The sequence below is a fragment of the Monomorium pharaonis genome, chromosome 1 (genome assembly GCF_013373865.1).
Source record: "Monomorium pharaonis isolate MP-MQ-018 chromosome 1, ASM1337386v2, whole genome shotgun sequence".
In the NCBI taxonomy this organism is placed as follows: Eukaryota; Metazoa; Arthropoda; class Insecta; order Hymenoptera; family Formicidae; genus Monomorium; species Monomorium pharaonis.
Genome location: NC_050467.1, coordinates 25300657 through 25316631, shown reverse-complemented (window position 1 = coordinate 25316631; position 15975 = coordinate 25300657). Strand labels below are relative to the sequence as shown.

Here is a 15975-nt window from a genome sequence, read left to right as displayed (position 1 = left end):
AAAATCTTCCAAAAAAATCCTTTTATTCCTTCTCATAATTTCCTCGCTAAAATTCCGCTATCGAATCGATAATCGATTCTTCGAGAGATACGAATAGCTTCATTTCCAATATAAAGAAGTTATCAGAGGAGGCGAGAAAATCTCTTGTGATCGGAAAGAGGATGGTGAAGAGTACGGCTAAGAGGAAGAGGAAGAAGAAGAAGAGAAGAAGAAAGGAAAGATAAAGTCGAGGGGGCTCGGGAAGAAATAAGAAAGCGACGAGTCGTTGAAACGGGCGTGCTCGCTGCTCGCGCATTGGTGCACCGTTGTTCACGATATGTGCACAGTCGCCATGTTGAATATCCCCACTTCTGTTTCACGTGTCGGAGCACCTACACACGTGCCGCTGCCACCGTCGCGGCCACACGCGCCGTCCTCGGTAGGGCGAGAAATCGAGCCTCATCGGCTCCGCCATGGGGGCTGGTTGCTTGCTGGTACGCGTCGGAGCCGGTGGAAGGAGAGGGGAAACGAAAAAATACGAGGATTTAAGGGGTTGGGACGTAATTTCGGATAGCCGACTTACTGCGCAGCCTCCTCTAATTGAAGTGATCCTGACGAGTGATTCGCTCCGAACATGATATTTATTAGGGCACAGAGTGTCTTCCCCTCTGGACGTGAATTACGATCGTAACGTATTCTCCGTGAGAGAAAGGGATATTCCTCGAAACATACGATGTTAATCACACTAGCTGTACTCTCCCGTGATAATTGCAGCTTGAAATTGAATAAAGGCCGAATAAAGGAGACCATTTTTACAGATTTGAAATAATATAAAATTGGTTAACTACTAGAAGTTATAAGAAAATAATTTATAAGTAAATTTCTTATTCTCCTCTCTCTCTCTTTCTTTCTCGCTCTTAAATAGTATCAAGAATAAACACTAACGCGAACGTCATTTCGCTTAAGGCACGCAACAATGCGCCACTAAACTAATATTGATCGATTGAAATTAATATTGATTGAAAGTATAATGAGGCAAATCGTCAATCTCGAAGTGCTTACATTTCTGCGCACTGTAAATGCCGCTCGATATCATCCGAACATATGTAACATTAAAAGTTAATCGATTATTCCTGGCGAGATGAGAGTTCCGTGATTGAGTGCTTCCAATCTCACGCGATACGGCGTTTACCGAGCGTCTCCGATCCGTCGTCCTTTGATATGTCGATTGATTCGTTCTAACTCTGATTAGACGTAGCGATTTAGCACGGAATTTATTGTGCTGATAGACTCGCTTCCCTTCCCCCATCATGACGGAATATTTCTTCCTATAATATATCGAGCCGATACCGATTTGCCAGCGAACACAATTCACACGTACTATACTATAAGCCATTAAAGGCTTGTTATTAAAAACAATATCGAATGTTTTAAAGCTAGGTCTCTAATTCTGACAATCGTTAAGAATGAATCAATTATAAAACATATTTTTGCTCTGCTCCCATTCAAGATAGATATATAAATTTTAAATCTAAATATCTTTCTAGAAAAAATTTGACAGAGTTTGAAAATCCTAGAAATATTTAAATAAAAAGTAAAAATTGTATTTTACAACTTTTAGTACGATTACATAACTTGACGTAAATATTTAGTAGCACGATGACACATAATCACGTGAATAATACGATGCATTTATGTGATAAAAAATAGTAGGATGATATCCTAAGTGCCAATCAATGTGCTAATCATAACGAGCGCATTGTCATCCATTCCTATTTTCATTTTTCGCGGTTTTGCGACCAACGGTAGCTTGATTACAACCGATGGTTAAACGTCGCCCAAAGATGAACGTCAATTATGAAATATTTGCTCGGTTGACAGTAGGTTTTCACGGCTCCGCGATCACGAGCGCTTTCAGCACCGTGACAGGAGTCATTTCGCGCCGTCGATCGACATCTTAATTGCACAATTAGCGTCGATCAAATTATATGACAATGTCAGATGTTGCTATTCGATTTTCCGCAATCACAATATCACATATAAATTAGCCAATCGTAATATGACTCGTAGTTTTCGAAATGCGTGAATTCGCATGTGTTCTACTTTTAACAGTGCAATCAACTTTTCATACTTTTCGTACGTTTATTTAATTTTTGTGCTGCTTTCTATTAAACGACTAATTTTTATTGATTGATTTCAGGCAGCATTGTCGAACGCATATAGAAATTACTAGACTTAAATTTAAGCTTTACAAATTGTGAAAGAAATTTATTTTCAATTTTTTGGGTAAATGCAACTTAACACAATGATTACGATGATGATCATCCGTAACTCATGCCTGATTTTTCAATAGAAAGTCTTAACCCTTCGCCAGTATGACTAGCCTAAGTCATATTGACACAGATTTTCTTATCCCAAGTTCGAACATGTACAAAAGCAAAATGTCCCAGGTCATATAACTGTATCCTATTTCTAAATGTTAAAAGAGAAATTAGAATTCTGAAGCCTGTTGGAATTTTTTTCGATTTTTTAAAATCTGGAAAGCCAAGTATTCTGATTGAACACTGAAAAATAGGGTAGCATGTGAAGAGTTAAAGGTCACTGTTTTAAGTACTTGTAAAGATAAATAATATAAAACTTGGAATGTTAAACTAATAGTTAAATAATAATATAAAATATAACAGTACAATTTAACACATTACTCATAAGATATATTCTTTGATCATAATAAAGTATTCGACTTGTGAAAATTCTGCTTACACGGTAAGATATACAAGACTTGACAGGACAGAATGTAGAGGTATTAAAGATACCTGCAAGATCAGGCTGCAAAAAAACCTCATTGAATGGCTTGATTTTTAAATATTGAGTCTTAGGTGCTTAAGAGTCCTAATTCCCAAATCAACTTTAATAAATTGTGGACGTGAAAAGGTTTCTATGGCAATTCCCATGTGATTCAAGATTCTAATTCCCATATGATTCGAAGCTGACTTGAATTTTTTCTTTTTACATCTTTTCTTCTTCTTAATCTTACCTCTGAATTTGAAATTATTTTCCCATTACTTTAAAATATCCGTCTTTATTCAAATTTATAATCCTCTGGAAAGAGCAAGAAAACACGAATATTTTATGTATAACTATCTGAGCTAACGTTTCGACCCTTTTTCAGGATACTTTTTCCAGCTTCATTCTTTATTTACCTTTTACTATCGATTCTTCTTTTACAATTATTTCGATAACAAAGAGAAAAAACCAGTTTTAAGTAAAATTTATGTTTATACTTGTACTACAAGTATAAATATCCAAATATAATCTTATCATAATGGTTGAATTTATCATTAAATTTTCAACCGATCTTTCGTGTTTTTATCTAAAAAAAGAACAACTTCGTTGACGTTTCGGCAATAGGGGAAAACAATTTCAGGGTTTAAATTTTAGGTTGTACATTTTCATAGTATGTGCTTTTCAATGTACTTTTTTGAGAGGGGTCGTACGAAAAAAAGAAAAAGAATTTAAAGACGATAATTACTATACAAAAGAAAAAGATACTTTGTATCCAGGTGATTTTCTGAGCATCTTTACGAAACTCTTTTGACCTTTCTACAACTTTTTATTTGCGTGTCTCCGGCGGGGTTTTATTGCTCTTCAGTAGAGAAGAGATCCAAAGAAGCAAGCGAAGCCGTACAATCACAAACGAACGAACAGCTCCTCTTTCGCGAGGCGGAGTGACGAGGGTGGAGAAAGGGGAGGGCAGGGGGGTGGCGGAAAGACGGAGGAGGCGGTCGGGGTAGGAGAGAAACAGGGAGGCGCGGGTGGGAGCGAGAGCGAGAGCCAGACGTATTAATTAAACGACTCATTTTCATCGCACGACAAAAACGTGAGTTTAACGCCCATCGCCGACTAATGCGTCGCCCCACTGCAGCTTCTACGTACCTCGCAGGAACTCTGATAGCCACGGCCGCGTCCGTGTCCGAGTCCGCTGTTACCTCACGGTAAATCAACCAATCGGAGTATAGTGCACGCCTTCACGGGCAACTATGGAGCAACGCCCATCCAAGTTGATTTCAGTCGAGGTTCCCCACTTCACACGGAATCACGCTGCGAGATGGTAGAGCCCCAGGAGGGGCTGAACGCGCTGCTCCCCACTACGGCGCGGCGAGCGCCTCGTTTAGCCTGTAATTTGCTCAAACACTAGCAAGCCATCGTGCCAGGAACATCCGTCAGAGCTGGTGCTCGCTCGGCGTTCGCTCTCGTAGCCGAGAGCTAAATTTGACAGAACCGCGTGACGTGTGCTCCTTTTATCGACGTCGACCGATTCTTTCTCGTCCAAGTTCCAGTCGTGTCGATGGAGAGTGTCGGACGGCGTGACGTACGAGTGAGTGTCGTGAGGCTCCAGCCAGTGCGACGACGTTCGTGATTACGACGAGATTACATTGGTTGTTATTCACATATCGGTCGATTTTACACTTGGTACTACGCGTTAGTTAAGTTACGTTGGTGGGTGATTTCGGAGACACACCTTGCGGGGACGACTAGTTCGTGAGTACGTATCCGTCATACATTAGTGATGCGTCAGCAGGAGGTCGGGACTTAATTGTCCGAATGACTGCCGAGGTAGCGAACCTCATCGATGATCATTGTGATTGTGAGAAGGAACGATCGCATATTCCGAAGAAGAAATAATCGAGAGTGTCGGAAGGTAAGGTTTGGAAATCGTGCGAGGGTACACAGACTGAACGTAGGCCATTCGATCGATTTGAGGAAGGGCGGCTTCGAGGCGGCTTCGCGATGACGCGGCGAATCTAATCCCGGACGATTCTCGGCACTCGCAGATTTATTGGTCCCGCGGTCAAAGTGGGTTGTCCACCTGGGAAGCGTACGATAATCGTACGATGATGCCGCTCGCGCCGACGCCAATCGTCCCGGTGCCGTCCAAGCCGAAGATCGGCTTTAGCATCGACTCGATCGTCGGCGGCGGGCAGGGTGGCCGCGAGGCAGATCGCCTAGATCGACTGGAGCGAGTCGAGATCGATGGCAGCCCGATGGAGATAGTCGAGGGCTCGTCCTCGCCGCGAGCACGCCGGATCGCCACGAGATCGCCCGGCGCTCATTCCGAGAGTTCCGATCGACCCGTATCTCGGAGTTCCTCCGTCGAGTCGTATCCGAACTCGCGACGGACATCGGCGCACGCTACCGGCGTTGGTAGCGGCGGTCACCATCATCTTCACGGTACCAATCATCACGGTCATCCGCACGGTCCGCATCACAACCTCTCGGCGACGACGCATCTAGACTTCGGCCGGACAACCGTTCACAGTCACAGCGGCGGCTCCACGCCCAACAACAGTCCCAGCCCACCACACAGAATACCGCACGGAGACTCACCGGTCGGGACGCATCCCCAACCACCCCCGGGGGTGGTCAGGCCTAGCCCGAACTATCTCACGCCTCCTACCGCCGCGACGGCCGCGGTCATGGCTGCGGAGCAGCTCAAATCATTGTATGGACTACCTGGCGGTCACGGTGCCGCAGGACCTCAGACCGGTCAGAATGAATATCACACGCAGCAACTGGCTTTAGCTGCCAATTTGGCCGCGGCCCAGCACTTCCAGGCGGCGAACATCGCGGTGGCGCTTCAGGCGCATCACGGCGCGTCTCCCCATGGACCACCCCACGGGCCCTATTCGCACGGAGGGGCCCCCGGTGGCCCCCATCCGCCGCCTCATCCCCATCAGCCGCCTAGAGATAGCTACCCCCTATATCCGTGGTTACTCTCGAGGCACGGTAGAATCTTTCCACACAGATTTCCTGGAGGTACGTCTTTTCACGCTTTTCACCTTTTTTTTTTAGTACAAAAAGGAAAGATAAGACTTACGCGAGATTAGGAAACATGATTTGGAACTAATTTATGTTCTTTTTTATGAAAGATGTTTTTATAATGTGTCCTTTAACGCTTGATTTAACGAGCATTATACGGTTCATGAAAAACCATATGACGTGAAAATCGTGGTGCTTTGAGAAGTGACGTGACGACTCGACTCTGTACAGGCGTGCAAATCCGTGCACGTGAGATGAGTCACGAAGATGCACGCGTAACCACGAGTCTGACACTCAAGCTACTTGAAGCTTACACGTGACAACATCCATCGAGCAAAACTGCCACATTTTTTTCTTGGTAAACAACACGTCGCGATGTTCATTCGGACAACAGTTAGTACGCGTTTCCGAAAAATTACACGAAAAGAATAATTTTGCTAAAGAATCTAAAAATTTAACTAAAAATTATTATATGTCAAACGCTCAAAGCAACTGGTTGCTAGAACATAAAAGTTTTTTTGTAGCATTGTTCACCATGCTTAAATTTCTTTTCTAATAATTTTTATGGTCTAATCTAATTATTTTCAGATCTATGTATCTAGGTAAATTTGCAGATACTTTAGCAACATTTTTCTTTCGTACGTATAATAAAGATACGAGATATTTGTTATATACTTAATTAATTTCTTTCGCGAACGATTCACTTGTAATTGAAATGTACATGTATTGACGGTACCGAATGTTAAGCATCATTATGAATAAAAATATTTATTTTGCTTAATATAGAAGAGATCGTTGTTTACTGAAAAAAATGTTTACATTCGGAAGCTCAGATTATCGTCGAGAGCGAAACAATTTATGACCCACAACGTAAATTAACTTTAATCTTGGTTTAGTTTACTCTTTATCTTTTTTTATTTTTTAGAATTATAAGAAAAGATAAAAAATAAGTTGTAGTTACAAATATAAGATAAAAAGTGAATTTTAGGAAATTTGCTTGGCCCTATTTAGCAATTTACACTGAATATATGAATCTAAATTTGTGTCCAAAGATTTTGGCAATAGCTTTGTAACACGCAATTATATTTACATCGGGGTTTATCACGTAGTAATTTATTTGCGTGAAAGCCATTCAAGTAGATAAACTCCATTCACATTTCTTATCACAAATCATGCGAGATCGACGTACAAGCACAGAAAATACAACAATATTCGTAATGAGAAGCGATTTGTCTCGCAAGACATATTCTAAATGTTTCATGTATTCATCCAATATGCCAATCCAATATGTCAAAGGACATCGACACATATTTTTTTAAGTTATTGGATCGTGAAACGTGTGTAAATATCGCCAACCAACGAAACCGAGTGAAACACGGTCGACGCGCTATCGAGAGATCGCGTTCGCGCGTTCTATTGCAATAATAAAAATGATAATATTGATAATCATTCCTGTACACGCATTGCAGTGTTACGCAAGTATTTCATAATTAGAATTTTGTAACGTTGTTGTCCCCGGTTGTAGCGTTTCTTATCGCGCGTCAGGCAAAACAAGTGTCACAGTTTTCCCGCGTCTCTCTCTCTCTCTTTCTCTCTGTCTCTCTCTCTTGGCGTCGTAATTAATTTATTTCCTCGCGTTGATATAAGCGCTAATCTAATTACGCAGTTATCGTCATTCGTACTATTAATGGGAAACACAGAAGAAATATCGTCACTGAGATGACTTTCGTCTCGTTCGGCTCCCCGCGGTTCGACCGTCCCGTTTACGCGACGCGTCTCAGCCACGCATGCACAACTTTATGATGGATGACGACGCTTATCAGTTACACCGAGATAACGATTCTGTCGTCCAATATGTATTATTGAACAATCTGAAGTACCGCGAAGAGATGTTCGATGTTTATGACACGAAAGAAGGCGACACTGCCGGGAGAGATCAATTGAAGTCTCATTGACAGTTTCGCTAGAATATCAATAATAATCGCTATATTATCTCTTCTCGACCGTTTGATAAATATATCTTATTAACCAATTAAGCGACATTTATTACCGGCAAATAATAATTCAATCAATTCTACTGATACGAAATTAAGAATTGATCAGTTGTTGGATTTTTATTTTAAAGCGTTGATTATACACGGGTTATCAATTTCCAGAGACACTATCCACTTAAAAATTGTTTGCAAATTTGCGGACCTTATCTGTTCCGAAGAGCATGAACCAATCGTGTACACTTCACGCCGAGGCAGTTTGTCGAATCTTTTGAAGTTCGAATAAAGTTTGTTTCGCAAATTTCTTACAAGCTATTTAAGATACACTGGCCGGCAATCAGACACAACACAGGCCTCGTTTAGTATTACTTACGTGGTCGACCACAAGAGGCGGGCAAGCTCGGAGAAGATAGAGCGTTCCCTGGCAGGTAGAGAAGACGATTATCATAAATTTACCGCAATCGGCACGTATAGGGGCGTACCATTAGGTAAAGAAATATATATATTCGTGGAGAGACGAAACTAGTTTCCCCTGACAAAAGCTTAGCGACGGATGCCGTATTAGGTAGTTCTTGATATTTCGCATATTTTTTTTAAGACACCTTTTTTTCTTCTCGAGTAACAACGGTAGCTTCCGGTGCGGAAACAAGAATGCAATGATTAAAAATAATCTCAGATCTCGACGAATTAGAAAAATGATAACTACATGAGCGTAAACATTATCCTAATTTAAATGTAATTTAAGATATGATTCGAAGAGTATAAAAAGTGATACGATTTTTTGATTGAATTAAAGGAATTGAATGTAATGTATGCAAAATATTTTTTTTTCTCATTTAGATGGCACAGAGAGTCCGCGCTTCTGGAAATTTTAAGTGATTTTTTTTCAGATATCAATTAAGATATTTTTCCGTTAGCTTTTTCGGTTTGCAGCGATTATTTATGTTGAAGTTTATTCGCTGACCCGATAATACGTATACTCAAGCACGCAGTATTACCGCAGTAATAAATATCTCCTATATATTAGAAATTGCGCGAGATCTCGCGTAGCGATCGAGTTTCGATGCAACAAAAGCACCGAGATGCACCACGATGCAGCCGATCGGAGGTTCAGTCACGTAGAAGGGGCAGCCGCTTATCTAGCAATTAGTCGGTATCGGTAATTACCGTTGAGAAGAGCGAAAGATCCTCCCTCTCCCCGCTATTTTGTAATACATAAGAATGTCCGAACAGTCGTATACGAATATACACGCTCTAACACGCGCGCGCGAACGTGCAACCGTCTTGATAAGCGAGCCTTTGATTATTTTCTCTAACCTATTTCGCCTCAGTCCTGCCTGCCAACGTCTTTAAAGACTCTTAATGGCGCAAAGAGAACTTCCTCCTCGCTGAATCTCCAGCTTGGTTAGACTCAATCACTCTACGTTGACGGACATTACCGCAACGATTAATTGCCCTCGGCATTTTTTTCGTCGCTCCGCTTCTGCAAATTTTTAGAACCGATACCGATATCATGAATTAAATCTCGACTGACAAAATAACTTTTATTTTATATACTAAATATAAAAATAAAATTATTGTAGTTAAGAGATATTTTGTCCGGTGTAAACATTTAATACATTCATCGTCAAGTGTATTTTAGTGTTCTGTTTACGCCGGATAATTTTAAATGTTAAAAAGAACAAGATAATAAAATACTTAAATAATTTATAATATCATGTTTACAATTATTAAATATATAAACTTAATTTATGTATTTAAATATATATTATAATTTGAGTTGTAAAAAAGACGATATATATAATTTCTTTATTTTTTAATTATTAATAATTTGCCACAAAATAAAAAAAATTTATCATTTAATTGCTTAAATATTTAATTCCATAATAGTAACTAAATTGACCAACGCGACGCCAAATGTGTTAATCTTACATCTTATTTACTAATTTATTTTAAACGATTTTTTAAGCAATTTTAAGCTTAAACTGTTTGGCATTTTATGTACAAAAGTAGTAGTCAGAAATCTTATTGCTAAATCAGCATCACTTTAATTCCCTACTTACGGTGAACAAAGTGTTTTATACCAAGAAAAGATTGAAGAAACGTTTCTCATAAGTACTTAAAGAGCAACGATTTTTTTTCAAACCATGATGTAATATGTAATCTCAGTTAATTCGCAGTTAATTCACAGTTCATTTTCAATCTCCGTTTACCCAATCAATCGCTAAATACGGTAGAGAACATTCCGCTATCGTCGCCGGCGGGTATTACCGTTGCAATTACATCCGAGATTTTCCAGATAACAGGCAGCCTCTCATCCTTGAGAGGAGTCTAATCGCCGGCGATGCGAAAACAATGCTATGTTTAACGGTGCGTTTAAGCCGGCAAATCGCGCGATTGCAAATCCTGTTTGATAGCGCTCGACGCTAAACATCGGTTAGCAAAAACCTTTTGCAGACGAAGATTTCGCATCGCGCGCACGGTCGAAGGAAGCGACTCCTCGTTTCTCGTACGAGAAAGGTTCCATGAGCCTCGGTACTTTTTTCTTCGTCGCGGGGCTGTCGCGAGGAAATCTTCATACTTTTTCGTGCTATTTTAATCGCATCTCCATCCTCTTGCCTAAGAACTAATCACCACCGACGGCAAATTGCGCTCGGCGCGTTTTTCCCGTGCTCGCTTTTGAAAATTCGACTCGCGGGACGTCTTAATGACCGGGAATGGATCACTGGAGCGACCGCGACGCGGCTCTAATTACCTGTAATGAAGATCCGCGCGGGCTCAGGATGGATGGACAGACGTGACTGTAAATACGTACGCGGATTTGCGTGTAGCGTGTTGGATACCACAGCGCGCGCCGCAGCACAATACGCTCGCGGAAAGTACTCGTATTAGCGGGAGAGAAGCCACTCGCGGCGCGGCTATTCTCGAGATTGATCTCTGAGGCTTTAGTGGCCTTATTAAGTAGCCTGCGTTTTTCCTCCCCTCGTTTTTATTTGCGAGAGATACGAAAGATGGGACTGTGTGGTTACGCTTGTAATATACGCCGTGCTTAGGAGAGAAAAAGATAGAGAGAGAGAAAGAGAGAGAGAGAGAGAGAGAAAAAGTTGTTCTCGCAGTGGAGAGAACGTTCGCGGAAAGGATCGATGCGTGTGTATCTGGATCTGTCATTACGGCTAACAGTGTTGTGCAATTTCGCTCCCATGCAAATGCAGATTACTAAAATGATATATATATATATGGTATTAATGCACAGTAATTGAGTGAGTATGCTGAAAAAAACTTCAGACATACGTCTTACTCTACTTACAAATATATTTTTGCAAAATTGCACTCGTTGAAACTAATGTAAGAAACAGGTAACATTTATAAAGCGTCGGGCATAATTATTTCTAAAATTAATAATAATAAATTGTTTTTCTGGTATGATAACTTTATGTAGCAATAAGAGAATGCTTATCGTCGACAACACTAACAAAATTTTATTAAAATCTAACCAGTTGTTGTCAACGATAAACATTCTCTTATTATTTACTACTGGCGACAAGAAGTTTCAATCCTTAGTTATTTATGTAGCAAAATTTTCTTGGAACTGTACCATCTTTCAGTCTATTACCTAGGGTCATTAACTTTTACGTTAGCTTAAACTTCTTTGATTTTCACAGTGTCCTTTTCTTCTCAAAAATATATTTCTGTAGATACACACTTAGCGCAAATAACTTTCGCCTAACTGACAAGCGTGTAACGTACAAAAGTACCGCCTTTTAGCCAGAAAGCGATCGACAAACTCAATAACGACTTAATCAGTATTAAAACGCCATTTATATATATTCTCATAACGTCCCTCGCTACGGGACGTCCAAACCGGATCGACAATGGCTAGTTTCCTTCGATCCCTTTTCGTAAAGCGTCATGTAAATGATCGCCTTTTCTATTATCGTCTTATTTTTCTTTTGTGTAACTTGTTTTTTTTTCAAAAAGAACATGTAACATTTAGGATCATATAACATAACACATAACACATACTCGCATAAAACATACATAAGCAATAAAACTTACAATGGATAGTAAACGGCCGAGAACATAAGACGATAATATAAACAGCAATAATAGAAGCAATAATAGAAGCAAATAAAAATTGTCGATTTCTTTACTACTTACGTCTTACTGTTTCAGTTTTTCTCTATATGTCCATACATCCTTATCTGATTATATCATATAAAGTGTCTCTACACTTGTAAGTTCCTTGATTTTTTGAACTTATGGCATCCAACTAGCTAAAAATAAATTAGTAAATTATAATTAACCACTTGTTAACGTAATTTAAATTAAATATTAATTTTACAATATATTATAAGTTATATTATTAAAAAATGTTCTTTCTTAATCACTGTTTAAGCTAAGCAATGTTTAATTTAAATATTAATTTTATAATAGCAAATGTTATATTAGAAATTATATCTTTAAAAAAATTGTTTTGTCTTTAAATAAAGATTTATAATCGTTTTCAGTAATAATTATTGTGCAAATTAATTATTGTGCAAAAATAATATTTTATATCTAAATAAAATATAAATGTTATTCGCGATTTACGACCAATTAGATTTACGATCGAAGTTTTGAAACGTAACCTCATCGTAAATGAAAGAATATCTCTATTATATAATGTAATATTTAGCTCATCTCTCTCTCTCTCTCTCTCTCTTTCTCTTTCTCTCTCTCTCTCTCTTAATATTTAATTTAGATTATTGATTAATAAGTGATTTGTCATATTTCCATTATAGAACGTAACCATATCGTCGGTTAAACTTCTTCTTCATTTAATCCGTCACTCGGAGAGCCGTAACGCTTGACCGATCAATTGTATATAACTGTAACAACCAGTTTTTGGTCGTCTGAAACGAGAGTATTCTAATCGACGCGCTATTTTTAGTTTAGCTGCCATCGGACACGCAGGGCATTTGAATATTTTCGCAATGGTAATGCACACCGACGCTTCGTCGTCGATTTTTCATGCGGGAATGCGATTATGAATGCGCAGGTGATCGGACTACCTATGCATTGCGTATCTCTCAATGAGAGTGTACGCAAATAAATTGGAGGCCGGTGACGGTGATTGCATATTCCCCGCGGCTACCAGTGTTGTCCGTGGCGTATACGATATAATAACGCGAGTTATATTTCAGCACGAAAGAATATAAATCTAGTTTAATGAACTTTTTGCGCAATCACAATTAATACCTGGGGAATGTTTCCGAGATACGTTGGTACGCGGGAATATCGTTCGGCGTTAATACAAGGTCCTCTTGTAATTGTAATAAATATTAAATTCTCTTTATCCTGTGATTAATAACAGAAATTTTATGCTCGCAGCCGGCGGCGGTGTAATGACGTGTAACATCGAGCGTTTTTATTGTAGAAAGTATAGGCAGAGTTGCGCGACGGAGGCAACACGAGTAATAGTATTTCGCGGCGTAGAGAAGTAAATCTCTGACTCGTTTGTGAAATGACGCCGGATCATTTTCATTTGCAACTCCGCGGGCTTAATTGAACGTTATCACGAACGCGCGGGCTAATGCGAGCGACAAGATAGCCCAAGAGTGTACCTGAACGTTAAATAATGACAGATTTCTGCGACTCTCTCGAGATCCCGCGATTTCTCGCGGATGTCTAAATGCCGTTTCTGACTAACGATCTTTAATCAATGGTTAGTTCTTAGTCGCGGAAATGCGATACCATTGTCAACAATCTGCTTGGCGCGCGCCTCTTGCGATTTTTCGCACCGGCCGGTTGCTCGCGCGAGAAATCGCTGATATCCGGTATCGAGCGGGCTCGGGGCGAACGCCCGTACGTATACTTTGCTGCTGTGTAATTAACGAGTAATCATTCACTTACCGACACCGTTTATTGTTATTGTGCATACGCCAGGGTCAACTGGTTTTCGGTGGCCGGCCAAGCGGAAATATCTAATTCCTGTTTGCTTTAACCCTTTCATACTTGAGTGTTTATTTCAGTGATTATATCCAAATCTTATTTTACGTTGACTACCAATAATTTGGAAACTTTTTTTTTTAATTTCTTTCCAATTCATTGATTTAAGAGTTTTTAAACTTAGACTGTCGCTGATTTATAAAAGTAAAATTGTAGGTACTTATTTAAATCGCAACTCACTCTCAGAATAATTGAGATAAATGTATAATTTATATTAATATACTTTAAAATTATATATACATAAAAAAAATATAGCTGAAGCTAGCAGCCAAAGGCAGCAGCCAAACGCCGAACGGCCAGGGTCGAACGTCATATAGGTGTTTCCAGGGGACACCATTAAAACAAACGTTAAAAATTACCTGGTTATGAGATTTTTAACAAACTTTGAAAAATTTGCAAAGCATTTCATTATTATAATACATAATCGATCATTCGCAAGAGGACGTGCATTTTCCTAATTATAAATATTTTTTTAATTAATTCTTATCATTTTTTGCGCCTCACGCCTAAACGCAAAATACGATTTCCTTCAAATTTGGCTGGAAATATCTTTCCAGAACATACAATCGACTGATCGATCATTGCAAAAGGACGTGCATTTTTCTAATTGTTATAAATATTTATTTAATTAATTCTTATCGTCTTGTGCACCTCACGCCTAAACGCACAGTACGATTTCCTTCAAAATTGGCTGGAAATATCTTTCCAGAATGGACAATCAACTGATCAATCATTGGCGAGAGGACGTGCATTTTTCTAATTGTTATAAATATTTATTTAATTAATTCTTAACGTCTTGTGCATCTCACGCCTAAACGCACAATACGATTTCCTTAAAATTTGGCTGGAAATATCTTTCCAGAACGGACAATCGACTGATCGATCATTCGCGAGAGGACGTGCATTTTTCTAATTGTTATAAACATTTTTTTAATTAATTCTTATCGTTATGTGCACCTCACGCCTAAACGCACAGTACGATTTCCTTAAAATTTGGCTGGAAATATCTTTCCAGAACGGACAATCGACTGATCGATCATTCGTGAGAGGACGTGCATTTTTCTAATTGTTATAAATATTTTTTAAATTAATTTTTATCGTTTTTTTGCGCCTCACGCCTAAACGCAAAATACGATTTTCTTCAAATTTGGTCTCCAGCTACATAAGAAAAAATGTAACAAGATTTTCACCTTCTTATTTTGTTCATAATTCTATCAACAAAGAAAGTGCACAGTATTAGTGCATGCAATTTATTTAGAATTTTAATATTTTTTACATTTATATTTTTCTCTTTTCTCTTCTATTAATGTTAACAGAACAATGGCAAAGTTGCTGAAACTAAATCATTATAATTTTGCAATAAATAAGAAATGAATTAAATGTACATTTTTTTTCGCATTACTGATAATAAGAATAAACTGACTGTAGAAGAGAGTAATCATTTTTATTAACACATATTGTAAAAAGAAAATATGTAATTATGAATTTTTATAAAAATGCATATTATTAATAGTTGGGAATGACTAATTGGATCCCGCTCAGTGATAAATGCTCAGAAAATTTGGATAACCATGAAAGAAATTATAATTTTAAATATTAACAAGAATATATTTAATAATTTGTGAAAATTATTTATCATGAAAGTTTAAATAGTTATAGCTTCGAAAGTTCATATTACTAAGCAATCCGCCAATTACATTTTTATATTTTTTACAAATTTATAAATGTGTATTTCTTTCATACTGCGTTAATAAACTACAGTTTTTTTCTACAGCATAGTAATTTATTTCATTTATCTATACATTATAAAATGATAACTATAAATTAATTTCAATAATAGCGGTTATAAAATAATACCTTTTTTTCCAGTTGCCATTTATAATATTATTTTTCTTAAATATACCAAAATTATTTTGAATTGCGGTTTCAATAATTTACTTAATATTATTACGTTCGTATGGTCAATAATAATCCAGATTTAAGAAATGAAAAACAGTTTGCTCTTAGATCGCCTTAACATTCGTGATATAGAATTAATATATGCAAAAAGGATAGAAAGAAAAACTATCAGCCAATTTAATTGCACGATTAATCATAATCGCGACTTAGTTGACTTGCGATGGAAGATATTGCGTTTAAATTGTAACATTATTTTTAGATACATTATAACTCACGCTTGTTGCTGTGCCGATATCCAGGA

General features: G+C 38.4%; 2 protein-coding genes across 8 annotated transcripts in view; one reads left to right on the top strand and one right to left on the bottom strand.

The window, feature by feature from the left end:
• LOC105831760 (exosome complex component CSL4) overlaps positions 1 to 15975 on the bottom strand; it is a 197024-nt gene that overhangs the window by 23501 nt on the left and 157548 nt on the right. For 4 of the 7 annotated variants that reach the window (XM_036283682.1, XM_036283670.1, XM_036283674.1 and 1 more), the window contains one exon: positions 11946 to 12061. The exons of 2 other annotated variants lie outside the window; for them this stretch is intronic. The gene's annotated coding sequence lies outside the window, so the exon portion shown is untranslated. The remainder of the gene's footprint in view (positions 1 to 11945; positions 12062 to 15975) is intronic. One more of the 7 variants, XM_036283679.1, reaches the window with a different exon arrangement.
• Positions 3914 to 15975, top strand: part of LOC105831757 (homeotic protein empty spiracles) — a 39416-nt gene continuing 27354 nt past the window's right edge. Inside the window, exon 1 of the mRNA XM_012672133.3 lies at positions 3914 to 5793. Within this exon, the coding sequence (XP_012527587.1) occupies positions 4872 to 5793 (922 nt within the window). The 5' untranslated portion in view covers positions 3914 to 4871. The remainder of the gene's footprint in view (positions 5794 to 15975) is intronic.